At 37.9% G+C, this 19,663-nt stretch overlaps 1 protein-coding gene across 1 annotated transcript in view; it reads right to left on the reverse strand.

Moving 5' to 3' along the window:
- Positions 1–4,834: 4,834 nt before the first annotated feature.
- GTF2B (general transcription factor IIB) overlaps positions 4,835–19,663 on the reverse strand; it is a 30,569-nt gene continuing 15,740 nt past the window's right edge. The window contains exons 3-7 of the mRNA XM_058538455.1: positions 12,777–12,910; positions 10,213–10,359; positions 9,952–10,081; positions 8,490–8,771; positions 4,835–5,417 (exon numbers count right to left, since the gene is read on the reverse strand). Of these exons, the coding sequence (XP_058394438.1) occupies positions 5,284–5,417; positions 8,490–8,771; positions 9,952–10,081; positions 10,213–10,359; positions 12,777–12,910 (827 nt within the window). The 3' untranslated portion in view covers positions 4,835–5,283. The remainder of the gene's footprint in view (positions 5,418–8,489; positions 8,772–9,951; positions 10,082–10,212; positions 10,360–12,776; positions 12,911–19,663) is intronic.

The raw sequence follows: 19,663 nt of genomic DNA on the forward strand, positions 1-19,663 counted from the left end.
AATATAAAATATCAAGAAGCTTCTATTAGTGATTGAGATCCAACCTAAGATCTGTTGTTTTTTTTTTCCCCCCAAGGCCCCAGTAGGTAGTTGTATGTCACAGCTGCACATCCTTCTAGTTGCTGTATGTGGGACGTGGCCTCAGCATGGCCGGAGAAGTGGTGCGTCGATGTGCGCCCGGGATCCGAACCCGGGCCGCCAGCAGCGGAGCGCGCGCACTTAACCTCTAAGCCACGGGGCCGCCCCAAATCTGTTGTTGATATGAATTGCCGTTGGGCTCCAACATAACAAAGGTGTCCCTCTGACAACCACCACAAGAATCATCCCTTATTTAAGTTTATTCATTCCTAATCTACAGAGAACTTCCACACACATGCCGTCACCTGAAATTTACAAGCATTTTGAAAATTAGCACTTGGAGGTAGTGAGAGGCCTGGGACTAGTCCTCATTTTGCTACTAACTAGTAGTGTGACCTTGGACAAGTTATTTCACCTCACTAGTGATATGTGAACATTTCACCCTAATGGTCTCATCTGTAAAATGAAGGAGTTACAGCAGTTCATTCATTTTTAGCCTTCCTTTTCAAACAAGATCTTCAGTGTTACTCCAACACATAACAGACAATCAGAGCAGAAGCAGGCTGGGGGCCCAGTTTGTTACTCACTAGAGCTACTTCTGAGGTCTTCCATAGAAGCCCCTGGCCTACATAGTTTGATGTCCATGCTACCAGAGGACCCTTAAAATGCCATTTTAGAGCTGTCATTGAATATTTACCATCTGCAGTATGCAGATAGAAGAACAGGATGATAGACTTAATGTCACAGAGCTAAAATGGGGTATCAGAGCCAAGACTCAGGCCTGTATTGTATACTGAAGAGCAGACCACCCCTCACATTAACACATTAGAACAGTGAGAGAAGCTGATTGCATAGCAGATAATATTTGTTGGGCCACAGTAATGTAGGCGGGGCTGAGAGTTCTGAGTCCATCATTAAGTTTGCTGGTGTCTTATAGCCATAGAGCTAGAAGGAACCACAGAGGCAATAAGGTCATTCCAGAGAAATCTCTGACAAATCAACCAAGTCTCTGCTTAAATACCTTCAGTGAGGTATTCAACATGATTGACGTGTTCCTCTGGGAGCTCCATGTAACTTTTCCAGCCTAGACTTGACTTTTGGAGCAGTATAGAACAAACTAGCCTTTCTAACATCTCTAAGAGGACTGGACCCAATTCTTTTGTGGTTTTGTCACCTATGTCTATTTAAAACAAAATATCTTTTTGCAGAATCTTAAATTCAACATAACATCACTTCAACTTGATTTTTCTTACTCTTATTAAATACTTTGCATACCAGTGATCGTCCCTCTTTCTCATGTCTCAAAACATTTATCATTTCAAATAATGGCTGTGCCAGCCACAGCTGTTGCAGATCAGAGAAAGGGCATGAGAACTGTCTGATACGCTGCAGAGGAAACGACAAGCTTTATGGTCACCTTTTCCCTCCTTCTCTTTCACCAGGTGCGAGCTTGAGCCTCCCAGAATGGCAGTTAGAAGTCCCTCCAGCCAGAGAAATGCCAGTGAGGGTTATGAATGTAAGTTTATGCCTGTGAAAGATGCTGGGAGGCCTCCATTCAGATCAACTGAATGGTGCTTTTGCAGTGACAACTTGAAATCTTGAGATCCTGATGAAAGGAGTGTGTATGTGTAAATATCTGGGAGATGGAGAGTGAGGAGGTATTTAGGGGCCAGGTAATCTTTCAGTAGCTCCACAATTGGCAGATGAGATTAAAACTCCAGCAACAGGAAAAGTCAGGACCATTGACAATTAAAAATATTGGCATGGGCCACAGAGGCCTCTTGGCTGGATTAGGACCAGATGGGTAATAGGCTGACCCCCTCAGCTGTTCATCTTGATAATTAAAGTAAATCTTACACCTGTGATACAAAATGAGCTCAGAAACCAAAGACAACCATGGGTAAAGTATGTTTGTTGCTTTGAACACAAAGGCTTACTATCAAGAGGCATCTAGTTTAAGCATTCAGTTTGGAGGAAGGGCTAAAGAACAATTTCTAGCTATTAACTCCTTATCACCTGGGCTGACTTAAAAATAATTCAAAAACTTACTCTGAAGAACTTTCAAGAAGCCAGATACAAGTATTGCATTAAATAATTTTTAATTTAGTAATTGAACACAATTTAGTAATTTCTATTTGAAAACTACAACTAAAGTCAGTCCTGAGGCAGCCTCCTGTGTAATAAGCTTCAATAGCATGGCTTAGTGGAAAAGAGCACTGGATTGAGTGATCAAGAGATCTGAGTCAGTCCCATCTCTGTCACTAAGTGAACTTGGACAGATCTTTTGGTTTCTCTGATCTACAAAATGGGGAGATTGGAGGAGAGTGCTCAAATTTAGATTCCATGAAACTTTAATCAAATCCTTGAACTCAGAATAATAGCAGAGATAGTCAATGAAAAGTGGCTTCCAGTGAGTCTTGATGAAGAAGCCACAATAAATAACCAAGATTTCAACTGCTAAAGATGCTAGCATGCACAGGATGAATCCACTTTATCTTCATAGAAATTGCCTTGCATGGCTAATATTCCTAACTTGCTAAAATGTAGGCCCAAACAGAAGCTGGCTTCAACTTGTACCATCAACTCAACAAGGTAGGTGTCCACCTATGTATGGAGAGTTTTTCACACCTTAAGAAATAAGTAGAAGTCCTGCCCAATCACTGGTTTAGACTGTATTGTTTTCAAAGTATGCTGGATTCCTTTCACTGGTAAGATCTGGCCATGATTTTTTGAATTTCTAAGTATTAGTAATTTTGCCATACTAAATATGATTAAGTTGTTGCAATTGAACACTCCACATCTCAACGAGATTTTAGTAGAAAATGAGCCAACCATAACCTCCATTTATGATATAACAGCCTTGGAGGAGAGAGACAAATAAGGACTAGGTCCTATTCAGGTGGAGAGAGAATGCTAGAGGGAGCTGAGCCCCCAATGTGGAATTGCTGGGGATTCCCTCTTCCCTGCTAAGTGAAAATGTTCCAGTAGTCAGATTAAATGATTCCCCAAAAGGGTCATTAACAATACATCCAATTTCAAACACACCTGTCCCTTATCAAGAACACCCAGACTGTGAGGCCAGGGGTGGAGAAAAGAGGAGTTGAGCCACTGCCATACTTGACCCTTTGACTAGGCATTTTTCCTTATTTCAGTCTTGGCAATTGAGTTAAACTGATTAAACCACATGCGTGGCTTAGGGAGAATTTAGAAAAACTAGCATTTTAATTCCTTATAGTTTTAATATCTACAGTGTAAGCTCCATTCCCTAAAAAAACCAAACATACCCTCTGTCCCCAGATTAATCTTTAAAATCAGTTCTGCTGATCCAAGCTTTTTCAATGTATAGAAAACAAAAAATAAACCAAGATGTTGACATATCTGAGTGGCAGGGGCTAGGTGGGTTTTTTTTTTCTCCTTTATGCTTATCTGCATTTTTCTAGGTAATCCATTTTTGTAACCAGGAAAATGAAAAGATTAAGCAAATCATATTACTACACCTGGACCACAACTATATTTAAATAATAAGGCATAGCAAAACAGGGGAAAAGAAACAATAACATACTGGTGGTTATTTCTGGGTGGCTTATGGGTGTTTTCAGTATGCATATTCCAGATGTTCTACAATGTGCTTGTACTGACCTTTGATAATTGCAAAAACTATTGCTTGCAGAGCAAGTCCCTACTGAATGGGAAGTTCTGTGGTCCATCACTAGAAACTGGGGAGCACAGAGGGGGAGGAAGACTGCTCTCGATCCACACCTGGGAAGATGGAGAGGTGTGGTGCTGGGGACCAACAATGGTGCCCAGGAGGAGGCACTGAACTAAGATTTCTTCTTTCTAGGTCTCACTCTGGGTAGGATAGTTCTGCCTGCATGGAGTATACCTTTCACCACTAGCCTAGTGATCTTGTATTTGGGTTATAGTCTTCTTGTGTTTGTTTCTCTCTGGTGTTCTCCCCCAGCTATGAGTAGTACTGTTTGAGTACCCTACATTTTGTGCAACGGAGTACCCTACCATTGTCTTGGTGGCCCAATACCTATCCCCCTTCCGTGGTCTACAGAAATGACAGTGGAGGTCTGATCTTCCAGAGGGGAAAGTCGCTCTCTGGACCAGAGACTGCTCAGCAGGCCACCATAGGAGACTGTCCTTCTAATCTAGTGCTAACCTCTTTACAGATGTCTCAGAACCATGACACCTGTTTTAGAGCAGTGCAGTTTACAGTGGTGATGTTGAGCATGGTTTCAAGTCCCCCATACAAACTACCTAGCTGGTAAAAGGGCAAAATTTTGTTGGTCTTTGCTTACATTGCCCAGCAGTCAAGAGAACTTAAATCAATGTTCCTCAAGGAGTGATATGCAAAACACCTACACATCACATTCACATGGGGAGGGTGGGCGGATGCTTGTTAAAAAAATTCCTGGATATTCCCAAAGCCAATAATCTCCATTTTAAATATTCTTTTTTAGTACCCCACGAAGTAAAAATAAGAATTGTAGATATACAGATTCTATAAAATGAAATGTTAACAACCGAAAATTGAAATCTGTTGATCTACTGCTAATTATTTGCCAGCATCATCATCTCTGCTCAATAAGCTCATTGAGGAAAAACACATACTTAAACATTTTTCTCTCTCTCAAGCCAGTGCCTCTCAAGGTCCATTCATCACTTCTTGCTTTTTAATATATATATTTATTAATAGATCATATCCACCTCCTTTCAAACTGCAAACTAAATAAGTTCTTGATATCAACCGTGGTTCTCAAAAGCTTTGCTATTTCGACTTTATTAAAATAAAAAAACTAATGAAAAGAAAAACAAAACAAGGACCTCTATCAGCTTTATTAGCTGCAATATGCATTATTTGCAATTGTATATTATAAATTATAAATTACATATAACATGTAATTGTAACAAAAAATTTAGTTTTGAAAAATGTTTTATTCAAGAATTACATAATTTCAAATATCTTCCAAAATACAGTTTCCTAGATTGCTACAAAAGAAAGCAAATTCAATAAGAAATTTAAATCATTAAATATGTTTCACTAGTATATACATACAGAATGCCAAGCAATTAATATTTAGCCCTGGAATGCGTACCATGTCTTTCATTTCCTTATTAAAGGCTCAATCCAGCACTTTGTATAGCTATGTACAATAGGCAAAGTTCAGTGTTTAAGAGTTTGACATTAGCTGCCTCAATTTATAGCTGTGGTAGTTTGTCCACAGGAGTGTCAAATTTGAAGTCTGTAGGAAACAGATCTGGGGCTCGAGGATAGATTAGTCTGTAGGACTGTCTGATTGTAACATCAGCAACACCAGCAATATCTCCAATTTCTAAAAGACAAAAATCACAATATTAAGTATAACTTCCATCCTACCTCCCCTTCTACTACCTGCATTCCAATTTGTGAGATAGATATGATGGTATAAAATGCCAAAGTGAAAAAACCAAAACCAAAAATACTGATTTTTAAAAACTGATAATGGAAATACATACTAAAACGTAGAAAGCAAGGCTAAAGTTAATAACAACAATAATAATGGTGGTAGTACTTAATACCTCAAAGGGTTGTCAGATTAGTATTAAAAGGCTGACTATAAGGTTGACTATATGTAAAGCATTTGAATGGTGCTCAGGCCATAGCACTATGAGTGATAACTATTATACAGTCACGTCACTTAACAACGGGGATACGGTCTGAGAAAGGCGTCGTTAGGTGACTTTGTTGTTTTGTGAACGTCATAGAGTGTACTTAAGGGGAACAAAATTTGCCACCCCAAAATGTGTCTCTTTAACAAGAGGATTCTGTTAGGCTGGCTATTTTTAAGAAACACAAGACTCAAAGTTTTTCTTGTTATCTCCCCTTAACTGCCTAGAGAATTCAGATAAAAAAACCTGTCTCAGTGGGGCTGGCCTGGTCGCACAAGCAGCTAAGTGTGCGCACTCTGCTGCAGCGGCCTGGGGTTCGCTGGTTCGGATCCCAGGCACGCACCAATGCACCGCTTGTCAAGCCATGTTGTGGCGGCATCCCATATAAAGTGGAGGAAGATGGGCATGGATGTTAGCTCAGGGCCAGTCTTCCTCAGCAAAAAGGAGGAAGACTGGCAGATGTTAGCTCAGAGACGATGTTCCTCACAAAAAAAAAAAAAAAAACCTGTCTCTGGAAACAAGCAATCATCTTAGCATAACATGAACTAGGTGGTAGACGGGGAGGAACCGAGAAAAGCCTGTCTGTTGGGGTCCCCTCTGTGTTGTTCTGTTTCTGTGTGGCCAACACTTGTTTTCCAAGCACTTGCTCCTTTTCACTTGCCTGTGAATTGCCCTCCTTCCTTTTGAAGTCCCTGACTCTCCCCACCCCCAACATCTTTTGTCTTTAGCTGAGGATGGTATTTAAGGTGAGGGCTTCAGCCACTCGGGTGAGTTACTTGATTTTGCTGGATTTCTCCCACATATATGTGTTATTAAACTTTTGTTTTTCTCCTATTAATCTGCATCATGTCAATTTAATTCTCAGACCAGCCAGAAGAACCTAGAAGGGTAGAATAAAATTTCTTCCTCCCCTACAGAACTTACACAAACCTAGACGGTATAGCTTACTGCACAACTAGGCTACATGGTACTCATCTTATGGGACCACCAACATATATGCAGTCCGTTGTTGACTGAAACGTCATTATGCGGTGCATGACTGTATTGGTAATCATATTTAGAACTGACTTCTCCTTTTTCTTCACAGTAAATATATTTTTTTTTGAGGAAGATTAGCCCTGAGCTAACATCTGTTGCCAATTCCCCTCTTTTAGCTGAGGAAGATTGGCCCTGGGCTAACATCTGTGCCCATCTTCCTCTACTTTATGTGGGACACCAGCCACAGCATGGCCTGACAAGCAGTGGGTCGGTCCACGCCTGGGATCTAAACCTGCAAATCCTGGGCCACTGAAGCAGAGCTCACGAACTTAACCGCTACACCACCGGGCCAGCCCCCACAGTAAATCTTTTTTTATCCATGAATACATTCTTGTAAAGAAGTTCACTTCATTATTTCCATATTTAAAAGTTCCCCTGCAATATCTCACCCTGGCTAACTTCCGTTAAAAGTTGCTTCTGTTACGACGTTAAAACCAAAATGGGATGATACCCAGGATCCAAACCTGTGAATCCCGGGCCACCGAAGCGGAGCGTGCAAACTTAACCACTATGCCACGGGGCCAGCCCCCAAAATGGATTTTTTTAAACACACCCTTTAACACAAACTCATTTTACCACCTTTTCATAGTCAGTTCAAATCAGTGAGGTTTTATGGATTTTCAGTGTGGATGCCTGCCATCAGTGTGAAATTAGCTAATTTTAAATTTCCTTATCTTGTGTTGCATTACATTATTCTAGACAGATACCAATGAATGTCAACTACAGGAATATCAACTGGCTGCTGGGCAGGGAAGAAAAAGGCCTTAAGAAAACGCTTCATGTACAACACAAGCAGCAGAAAGTGCCAAGACAAACATTTTTGTGTTGTTGGAAGACTTTACAACTAGGAATGAAGGTAAGGATAATCTGCCTAGCTGCACCTTCTCAACTACACCAGAAGACTCAAAATTTCCTTAAAGAATATGAGTGGAGGCCAAAGGGAATAGATAATGGCACATGTAAATAACTAATGGTTGGCTTCTTTTTTCTAGTCATTCTTCTATATACGAATAGGGTATTACAAAGTTATTGCAGCAAGTAACTGCACTACTTCACTTTTAAATTTAGAATTGACTGCTTTTTCTTTATAAATCTTTTTGAAGATCACAGAAGTAATTAATGAATACATGGTTGTAAAGAAATTCACTTAATACTTCTGTTTGAAGGTTCCCCTACAACACTAAATTCAAAAATGGCTTTAGAAGGTTGAACAACTTATGTCAGTATTTTCATTATGAAACTATGACTACTGTATCAAAGGAGAAACAGAACAGCTTCTCAGAATGTTAAAGCTTGATGGGCAACACATATGTACAGTTTGCCTACCTGCAGGTCCCATGCCAGGCAGTGAGAAAGAAAGCATGGCCCACTCCTCTCAAGATTTAAAAGGTAAGTTTTGAGAGGAAAAAAAGGACTTTTCAAAATAACCAGGAACATTTACAGGAAAAAAATAAAAACTTCTAAAAATGAAAAATGTACAGACTAAAAATACTTAATTCAAATGGGAAAAAAGTCTGTACACAGGGTTGTGCCTCCAAATATTTTTATTTCTGAGCCACTTAAAAGCAAAATAATGTATTTTCTTAAGTTTTGACGCTAAGGAAATACCTCTGACATGGGTTCTGGATATTTACCTGTTTTGTACTTAAAATCAAAATACAATCACACACTTCAGCCTGCGCAATTTCATCACTACTCTTCCTGATGAAGAATCCTACCTTTTTGGGTCCTCTTCTCAGCTGATGCCTGTGAGGCCATGTAAATGGCTGCTGCCGCCACAGATATCGGGCTCCTTCCAGGAACCAAGTCCAGTTCCACAGCTTTACGCGCTATATGTGTAGCTGCCATCTGCACTTGTTTAGGAAGACAGAGGTTGGAACAAAACCTGGACATGAAGTCCCCAGTTGTAATCAAATCCACACTGGTTTCTAAAGCTTTCAAAATAAGTTTAAAACATCGACCAATTTCTTTCTTAGAAATTCGTGATACGGCACATATTTCTAAAAGAAAAAAAATTTAAATAAATAAATCCACATAAGCCACATAGTTCATTTGAAAATCTATCATTTCTGATTCTAACTGCAAAAAGTTCAATCATGCCTTCAAGATGAATCTCTAATTCTCTCACTGATACTTACCATGGAGCTAATTTAAAATTTCTAATTTAAAAGTTTATCACACTTTAAAGAAGTTTTTTTAAAATGTTAAATGTAGGTGTTAACATTTCAAAATATTAACTTCTCTGAAGTTTCAATTCATGCAAGTAACTTTCTTCAAGTAATCAAAAACTTCTTTGATATTTACATATTGATCTGTTGTAAGTATATCAAGGAGAGGAAAGAAAATACTCAAGCTAAAGAGCGCTCCTCAAGCTACCCAACGCCCTGTGTACACGCCATCCCCACACTACAGCTGTAGCAGAATGAGACCCAACGCTTGACTGTTACTCTAAAAATTCAACTACCAAACACTTGCAGAATAAATTTAACAAAACCTTAGTTTCAGTTGTAATAACAAAAATGATGATAAAAGCCACTGCCTCTTCCCTTTGACATAAGAAAACTTAAAAAATAAATATTCATGGATGAATGGAGGGTAATTATAATCTTAAGCTAAAATGAACTTTGGCAGTGAAAGTCAGTGTAAGTCTCACAGCAAGTGGTGTGAATAGGCTGTCACGTATTCCTGGGTAAACTGCAAACTGAAAAACAGTAGTTCTCTCAACTCCTCCAACTTAAGTGTGAAAGTGCAAACCATATCCCTCAAAAGGAAAAACTTCACTGATGCTTTCTAAAGCTTGACTCCCTCACTTAGAGACACCTGTGCTAGGAGCAGAAACTGTTTTCTGTGCATCAGGTGTACAGACTCACTACAAAGGCTTGCTCTGGCTTATGACACCCGGCCTCAAAGCCCACAAAATACAGTCAGTGAGAAGATCTTACTAACAAAGAACACGGGGCTTACATGAACTAAAATGACTTTACAGGGGAAAACAGCCTGAAAAGAACATGGTCAATAAGATCACAGAATGAATTTTTGTCAGGGAACAAAGTAAGTAGGCATTTGGAAATGTAACCACGAAGACATGACTTAGCTACTTAATATCAAACCTGCTTGACTTTGGTCTGTTACTTTAATGTGACATAGATAATATTTTTATCTATGCAACTAAAAACTTACCTTTAAATGTCCTAGGAACCCCTTCTTGTCTACAGGCAATATAGAGACAAGCGGAAGCTATGGCATCATTAGCTCTTCCCTTCAGGCTCTTCTGTTCATACACTTGCTTGAATAAATTATTTGTTCGATCCTTCAAAGCAGAGAAACGAAGTTTAATTAACTCTAGGCCATTTAATAAGTTGCAATATCAAAATTTCATATGTTCATTAAATTATGCTAAGTTAATGCCAGAATGGCTTAAAGGAGAAGACAAGAACTTACAACTATGTTTCGAGGGAGGTTGATTCTGTCTGCCATGGTGGTGATCTCCTTGAATGCATTCATCATTGCCCGATCAGAACTACTCATTGTTCTCCGATTTTGGTACTTAGAATTGCCAAATTCATCAAAACTTGCAGCTCCTGTACCCTATAAAACAAAATTTTATAATTTTGTGCAAAAAAATTTTGAAAACCTGAACAATTTCTAAGAAAATATAATTTATATGGTCTGACTCCATATACCCAAGAAATCTACCCTATGCTCTTCTCTATTCCTCAATAGAGAAAGTACCAGGTTAAGATGGTTTTAAAGAGGTTTTCTATCACATACTTTAAATGTAAGAATATCTATTATTTGAGAATCTAATAATATAAACCATCATATTAATAGACCTAAGGAGAAAAATCAAATGATCACCTCCAAAGTTGCTAAAAAAGACAAGTAAACAAAACTCAAAATCCATTTTTTGATAAAAACTCTTAAAACACTACAAATGGGTACTTCCTCATATTAGAAAATTACTGTCCCAGGCCCAAAGCCAGCAAAATGATTAATGCAGAAACATTAGCAGCATTACCACTCAAGTCAGAAGATAAAGGCACTTCCTACCACTACCATATTGTAACACAGTATTAGAAAAACTAGCCAATATAATGCAATTGTTATATAATTATAATTATATAAATTAGTCTAAGTATATTAAAATTAGGAAAGAGAAAAATTAGAAGTACATATTTGGGAAGGAAGTGATAAACTCTTTGTAGATAGTATCTGTGTATACCTAGAATACTCAAGAAAATCACTGAAAAACTGCTATACGTAATACATGTATTATGTATACATGTATGTAATACATGTATACATAATAACAGAATTGATTAGAGTGGCAAGGTTGAAATTGACAAACAGAAATCAACAGCCTTCATATGTATAATCAACCAGTTAGAAGATAATGAAAGAACAATACTCCAATTACAACAGCAACAAAAAAAATAAAATATCTAGGAATCAACTTAAGAAACATGTAAGACCTTTGTAAAAAAAAAAAAACTTTAAAATATCCCTTGAAGAACACATATGACCTAAGGAAATGGAAAGGCATACTATGTTTTGGGACAGGAAGTTTTATCATGAAAAAGTTGATCTTCTCCAAGTCAATTTGCAAATAAATCTACCCAAAATCTCAGTGAAAATAACCAAGTTTTTCTGTTTTTTAGGATCGTTAAACAAAGCGATCCTAACCTTTAAATGGAAAAGACTAGTGAAGAAAATGCTGAAAAAGAAGAGCAATGAAGGAAGACTAAAGCTACCGGGTATTAAAACAGTGCAGTTTGGCGTTTGATTAACTAGACCAGGAGAGAGAAAGAAAAGAAAGTCCATAAATATTCCCCAAAACACACAGAAATTTACTATATAATAAATGTGGTATCCTGAAAAATTCTTTTTTGCCATATAGGCATAAACTTTCAAAGGATACAGGAGAAACTAATAATAGTGGTTACCTGTTTTTGACAGGGAAAGGGGGTTGCAGTGGGAACTGAGAGTTTGGGGGTCAAGGGTGAGGAAGATTTACTGTGTTCTTTTTACATTTTTGGTTTTGAGTCATGTATTTCCTATTGAAAAAAATTAAACATTAAAAAAAGTTGCAGTGTCAATTAGTTGCAATCTTACATTTTTAAAATGTCCTTAGTATACCTTTTTTCTAGCCTATAAGGCTAAAGCAAATGCAGAAATCACCTACTTAAAAATATTTCTGAATATTGTAAACTTTTTAACCTAGCCTACATCATCTTTTTCAAATTTGATATGTAATTTATAGAGCATGAAAAAATAATCAATGACCTCCTTTTTTTATGATACTTTCTTAAAAGCAGACTATGCAGTAAGTAGTACACAGTACATCCCAAAATAGCTAAGACTTCCTTGATTAGTCCTTTGGAAAACTGCCACTACTACTTCCAGTTCAGATAATAGAGCGAAAAAGAGCCTGGTTGCCAGGAAGATTATGCTACTGCCTTATATAACAGCAGTGGCTACCACTTACTGAACACATACTACACACTACATGTCGTGTTATAAATACTTTACACACATTCCCACGTAACTCTCAATATCTCTATGAAGTACTATTATTCTCACTTTACAGATGAGGGTGAAGCTTAGGTAAGTCATAAATTCACTAATATTAGAAAATAGGCTATACTGAGCTCTAATTTATCTTAGGTGGTGTGGAGGGAAAAGAGAAGACATTCCAAATATTCACGGAACATATCAATATGAACTCATAAAGATCATCTACATCCAACTTAATTTTTGTAGGAAATGTGCTTCATGAAAACAAGGGCCTGAGATATAAAGACTTGGTAATTTTGATCTGTTGGTTTCCCCTTTAAGATGGAAGAAATGCATAAGGCAACCATCATTCACAATGGTATTACTGGCAAATCTTATTCTCAGGTCAAGATTCCTCACTGGGGCAGTGACTGACACTCTTCCAAAGACTCCACACTCCCAGGTCTTTGGTCAGTCTGCACTTGGTATTTCCTGCCGAATGGATTTACTACCTTGCCAATCATGGTAGACAAATCTCCGTCACTTAGAAGAGGATTCTGAGAATCTCCAACTCGAGATGGATCTTTTGTTGCTTTATCGTTGCTGAAGGTTCTCCATTCAGATCCCACATCGATAACCCGGTCACCTAAGAATATAAGCACAAATCTAAATTGTCTTGTCAAGATAGGATTTACTTAACACTAATGCCCAACTCAGCCCTTTCATTCCCAGGAAATCTCAACACGGACATCTAGGCTCCAGCTTAAGTATGGTGCCTCAGGCATTTGTCCTAAAGCACTCCTTTAAGTCCAATAATAACCCTCTTTAAACATTATGCTATGATGAGTCATAGTCTAACTCCTGAAAGAAAAAAGAGTCAAAATAAAGACAAATAGCAAAATGAAGCTATTCATATGTGATGCAAAGATAAAGTAATATAATGATTCAGAACCAATATTTGCACAAAATGTGCTTTGCACAAAATGTGCAACAGGCGTGGAAAAAAACAGAAAACACTGTTCACAATGGTATTAATGCACATAGTGTAATATAAAAAAGTTACTAAGTTTTCATGGGAAATGCTTTGCAAAGAACTAAACCTAAGCTTATGTTTTAGTAACTATTTGATGAAAAAATATTTTTGGCCAAATAATTTATATGGAATAAACTAAGCCTAGCATCAGTAAGAAGAAAGCCAGGTAGGCAAACTTTTCTTTTTAGGCAATGAAGCAGTGGCTGAATATGACAAGAAACCAGACATGAATAGATCTGGTTGATTACTGCTTTGGGGGAACACTCAATGGCTGGTAACAGCTCCACAGCAGACAAGAGTTAACACTGAATACTTCCACGTGCTAGTCACTGCGCCCTTTGTAAATGTTCCCTTTTAATCCCCACAGCCTTATAACGGTAGGTACCACTTTTACTGCCACCTTAGAAATAAGATTCATTTGCCTAAGATCACACAGCTAGAACTGAAATGCGCACTGGATGCCAGAGTCTGTTCTATGCTGTATTTGTAAAGCATGAGCTTTTCCACCAAAGTGTGATAAAACTGATAGCAGGAACCAGACCATTTTCATCTTTGCCTATACACAACAAACAGAAAGGAGAGAGGAATGGCAGAGATCACTTACCTCAGCAATGAGAAGTTCTGGCACTGACAGTCAATTAATACAATGGGCAAGACTGTGGACTCTACCATTTGCAAATTAGCCTCGGACAAACTACCTCATTTCTGTGCCTTCACTTCCTCAGCTTTAAATTTCCCCAATAATTTCATATTTTAAATATTGTAAAGGTTAAATAAGCCGATACAGGTACAATGCACGTAAACTGCTTAAAAAGCAGTTCAAAGTGAGTGCTTGATATTAGCTATCTACTGCTATGAAAATGAAAATAAGATGACAGACATTTCCCCCCTTTTGGTGGGGGGAATAAGGAGAGGCACCAGTTGTAAAACACTAATCTCCATATTAGACTTTAAAAGTATCAGATCTCTGCTGCAGGTATTTGATCAGTAGGGAAGCAAAGGAGGTAGGGAGAAAACAGAAGGAAGGAACTCCATGTAGACTGTGCTAAATCTTGTAAACTATTTTATATACAGTACATTAATTAAAATGCTCATAAACAGTAGAGTGTAGCGATCATAATCTAATTTTAGTGTTTATTTAAGAAAGCTGGTAACTGCACAACAGAATCATTCATTCCTGATGATTTTGGAAAAATCCATTTTTCTCTGAACAATCGAATCACTTGGGAGTAAACCAGATATCACTGGACTATCATGTCACAAGGAAACTGCGGTGAGAGGAAGGGTCCCCATTCGCCACCCTGTATACAGTGAGAACGGCCAAGCGAGGCAGCAGCAGGGAGGGCAGTTACATAAGGCAACCTCAGTAGATCAGAGAGCAAGCAGGTGGCCCAAAATGAGGAGAAAGAGATTACACGGATAGGGCTGCCATGGATCTCTCTGCTTCCTCCTCATAACTAACTTGGGAACAAACATCTTAAACTTGGGAAGCAATTCTAATTATATAAATTAAAATTTTAAAAACTTACCTGAAAGTAGCATTAAATCTGTAATTGTGCACTGAAGCCTTAATACAATACTAAACAAGGCCCATGTCTCAAAGAGACCACTCTAAAGAGATCCAGTTTTCTTTCTTTTTATAAAAGAATAATACTTGCTTACAAAAACAAATAGACATATAAGCGAAACAAAATTACGTGTATTCTCAACACCCAGAGACAGCCACAGACAGTAAATATTTTGGTATATATTCTTTCCACTTTTTTCATTCATGTGTATAAATATGTTTTTTCCTAAAATTAAAATTAGATCATATTGTGCCTGTTCATGACAAACTCTTTTCACTAAATTTGCATCATAAACACCAAAACAAGATTTTTAGACGAAGTTCAGCCCCTTTAATAGCATCCACCGATTAAAATGATACCACGATGTCTCCACACACTTATGTTTTCAAAGGGAGAAAAGGGAATCTAACTTTCCAAGTCAACGAAATAAAAACACAAACATGCACACACACAAAAAACTACTTAGCCTTCAAATTTGGAGTTACTTGCTAAATTATAAGCTCACAAAAAAATGTCAAATGTCATCATTAGGGCCGGCCCTGTGGCTTGGTGGTTAAGTGCACGCGCTGCGATGCTGGTGGCCCGGGTTCGGATCCCGGGTGCGCATCGAGGCACCACTTCTCCGTCCATCCTGAGGCTGAGTCCCACATACAGCAACTAGAAGGATGTGCAGCTATGACACACAACTATCTACTGGGGCTTTGGGGGGAAAATATAAAATAAATAAAATCTTTAAAAAAAAAAAAGTCATCATTAACTTGTAATATTTTAATTAACACAATGAATTTATTAAGAGAACAGTGCAAATGAAAAGGCAGGTAGGTATGCTTACATCTTTTAAGTCTCTCTAGAAATCTAAAGATAAAATATTGGTTAGCCAAGATGCTTCATTTCATAGCATTTTCCTTTTGGCCCCAAAGTAACTTACCATGAGTTTCTTTTACTGCTTGCTTTCTACTGCCTCAAAAAAGACTAGATGGATTAGGGGGAAAAAAAAAAAAGCTGGCCTAGGATAGCATAAATAGAAAACCCAGAACTGGGTAGTGATGTAATTTTTCCACATACGTGGGAATGATTTACATGACTCATTCAACAATCTGTGGTTTGTGCTAAGAGCCATTCCTCTTTTTATATTTTACTGCTCAAAACACAGCATTTATAATAAATAAAATTTCCAAAATAACTCAAATAGCACATCATGAAACTATAACTAGATGATCAGATTAAGTGCATGAGTAACAAGAAATAGGGCAGACCATTCAGAAAAAAAGTCAGAATACATAAAGGATTTTCACTTGAAGAAAACCTAAATGAGGTACCATTTTTAAAGCTGCTCTGGAAGGAAATTGCAACACAGAGTCTTTTCAAGAGATCAGAGTACAAGGCAGCCACGTTTGGGTGTAATCAACCTTTGACAAGAAAGAAGCCTGCTAATTAATGCACACACACACAAAACCTCACATATCCTTTAATGTTCTAGAAACAGAGAAACAAGCCAACTTTCACTAGTTCCTTTCTTAACCACACACTCATTTTTGTAAAATTAACACCAGATAAAAAGTCTATATATGAAGACTTATAAAACCAAAATAATGGCACTACTATAATATGTATCATAGCTCTACTCCTCCATCTATAGAGTATGCTCTCTAACACTTTAATCAAGTTCCCCACTCAAAAGTAAACACACTCAATACATATGTATATTTATGTATTACACACATGTATAGTTCTCAACCCATATGTTAGAGTGGTGTCTAAAAATATTAACTAAGACATTTTATCATATTTTAAAGAGTGAGTTTCATCTCTTTATTTTTCAGGAAAAAATTGAGAATAATTGCCCAAATCATTCACAACATTGTTCAACTCCTTTGAACCAAAAATGGTTCAACTACTTTGGCACCTATCTTATGATTTGGCATTCCACTCTTAAGTATTTACCTACAAAAGTCTCATACGAGAATGTCCATAGCAGCATTATTCATATTAGCTAAAAACTAGAAACTACCCAAATGTCTATCAACAGAAAAAGGTATACAGTGGAGTATCTCTCAGCAAATAAACTACTGACACGTGCAGTAAGATAAATGCATTTCTTTTCTTTTTTTTTTTTTCTTTTGTGAGGAAGATCAGCCCTGAGCTAACATCCATGCCAATCCTCCTCTTTTTGCTGAGGAAGACTGGCCCTGAGCTAACATCTGTGCCCATCTTCCTCTACTTTATGTGGGACGCTGCCACAGCATGGCCTGACAAGTGGTGTGTTGGTACAGACCCCGGGGGCCAGCAGCAGAGTGCGCGCACTTAACTGCTAGGCCATGGGGCCGGTCCCGACAAATGCATTTCAAAAGCACTATTCTGAGCCAAAAAAGGTCAATCACAAAAAAGAACATACTATATGACTCCATTTATAGGAAGTTCAAAAACAGGCAAAATAATCTATGAGAACAGAAATCAGTACAGTGGCTGCTGGGTGGGTGGAGGGCAGAGCTGACTGACTAGAAAGAGGCAGAAGGGAACTCCTGAGGTGAGGCGAACGGGCTGAACATCCTGATCAGCGTGTGGGTTACAGCAGTACATTCAATGTCAGGATTCACACTGCACACCTGGGATCTGCACACTGTACTGTATGCAATTACACCGCAATCAACTAAAAATTAAAATTCACTCCTACCAAAATCCTGTTGATTCTGAATTAAACTACACCAAACCTATACATTATTTTGGGAATGATGGAACAATTTTTATCCATCTTCTTGGACAAGCAATATACTCTTTTTCAAGGTCTTCTTTCAGATTATATCTATGTCACATTTAAGACTAGACCTAATTTTTTTTTCTGTTAAAAATCTCATTTTCTAACTAGTAATTGCTATACTATTTTATATGCTTATATTCAGCCACTTTTAATAGACTATTAAGTTTTAAAATTTGATCTGAATATTCTAGATATAGAATCCCATCATTGGTAAAGAACTTTCCCCCTTTCCAATGCTTAACCCTCATTTCTATTTTATATCTAAAGCACTTGTCAGAACTTTCAAAACAATGCCTTCCATTTAAAACAGAAATGTCTCCAATATTTCAACATTATTCATAAAAGTAACAGGTGAACTGAAATAGTCTTCTATTAAAGCATCATTCTACTCTAATTCAGAGTATCTTATATTAGGAATAAGTGTTGAGTTTATTAAATGTCATCTTAGCAGACCATAGTGTTTCTTACACACTGCCTTCTTACATTATAAAAGCTAACCATACTTGTTTGTGGGTTATTCTTCTAGTACTTATGTGTTAGGATAAATTAAGTTATTCTGGGGTAATTAATAACTTCAGAAGTTCAGTGCCTTAAAATGAAGCTTTCTTTCTTGTTTATATTACATACTTCCTTATTCATACTCTATAGAGGGACAGGATGGCTTTTACGCAGTCCTTGTTCAAGATGATGAAATTCCTACTACTTGACAGATGCCAGTCACCATGCTAGGGAAAAGGGAACATGGTAAATTATGCACTGACTTAATGGCTTCTTAAATTTCCATTCACTTATCATTGGCCAAAGCCAGTCAAGGGTGATGCTTAACTTCAAAAGGAGTCGGGAAGTACGACTGTACCACGTAGCCCAAAGGAGAAGAACCGGAGATATCAGGGAATAGTCATCGGCACAGTTCCACATGACAAGTAGCAAACAGAATTCAGCACTGTAGTTTTTGGGATTTATGTATAAATTCATAAAAAAAGATTGTTCTATGACTTCCTTTTTATGCAACATGACAAACTGGGGAATAAGAGTTAACTTCATTGTGTTTTAGCACTTGTCACCGAGAAGTAATCCGTCAATAAAATTTTAAGTCCTTCCAAAATAATGGTTTTACTGGTTGCTTGCTTGTAAATCTTGATTAACAAAATTTTTTAAATGTTAAAGGATACATTCCCCAGTGATGTGTGGGATTCTTGATTTGCAACTCTGCGAGTCTTCTGCTGGGAATGTAAAGTTCTTCTGTTGTACCTTTAATACTTGATCATATTCACCTGGATCTTCAAGTAGTCTCATAACAGCTCTCGTCTTTACCACTCTCCCATTTACTCTTTATATTCTCAGGTCTGTTCTCTGCTTTACTGATTCAGTTTTCTAGAATGTTAAGTCAGTTAACTGCTATCTCAAACAGTTTTACTGTGTTTGTCTCCTTATGCTATTTTACTTCTTTCTGACCACACTTAAAAGAAACATCATGGAAGCTTTATTTCACTGATCACAAAAATCAGTTATTTTCTATAACTTTCTTCTAGTAAACTATGTCAGGAGTAGAATTTTCTGTTAAGTCCCTAGATTAATCAGGATCACTATTCCTCTTCATTGTAGTTTGTATTCATAAGCCTCATGTTGATTTTTATGCTTATTCATCCTGTAATAAAGAATTGTCGGGGCCGGCCCGGTGGCGCAAGCGGTTAGGTGCGCGCGCTCCGCTGCGGCGGCCCGGGGTTCGCTGGTTCGGATCCCGGGCGCGCACCGACGCACTGCTTGGTGGGCCATGCTGTGGCGGCGTCCCATATAAAGTGGAGGAAGATAGGCACCGATGTTAGCCCAGGGCCGTCTTCCTCAGCAAAAAAAAGGAGGAGGATTGGCGGATGTTAGCTCAGGGCTGATCTCCTCACAAAAAAAAAAAAAAAAAAGAATTGTCAATCCAAGCCCAGTGGTGGCAGTGATGTTGGAAAACCTTCCAATTCACCAGCACCCGTATTCTCAGTCTCTCTGGATACTCACGGTCCCTGGCAGATAACAGATGAACCAAACAAA

Source organism: Diceros bicornis, chromosome 4 (genome assembly GCF_020826845.1).
Source record: "Diceros bicornis minor isolate mBicDic1 chromosome 4, mDicBic1.mat.cur, whole genome shotgun sequence".
Classification (NCBI taxonomy): Eukaryota; Metazoa; Chordata; class Mammalia; order Perissodactyla; family Rhinocerotidae; genus Diceros; species Diceros bicornis.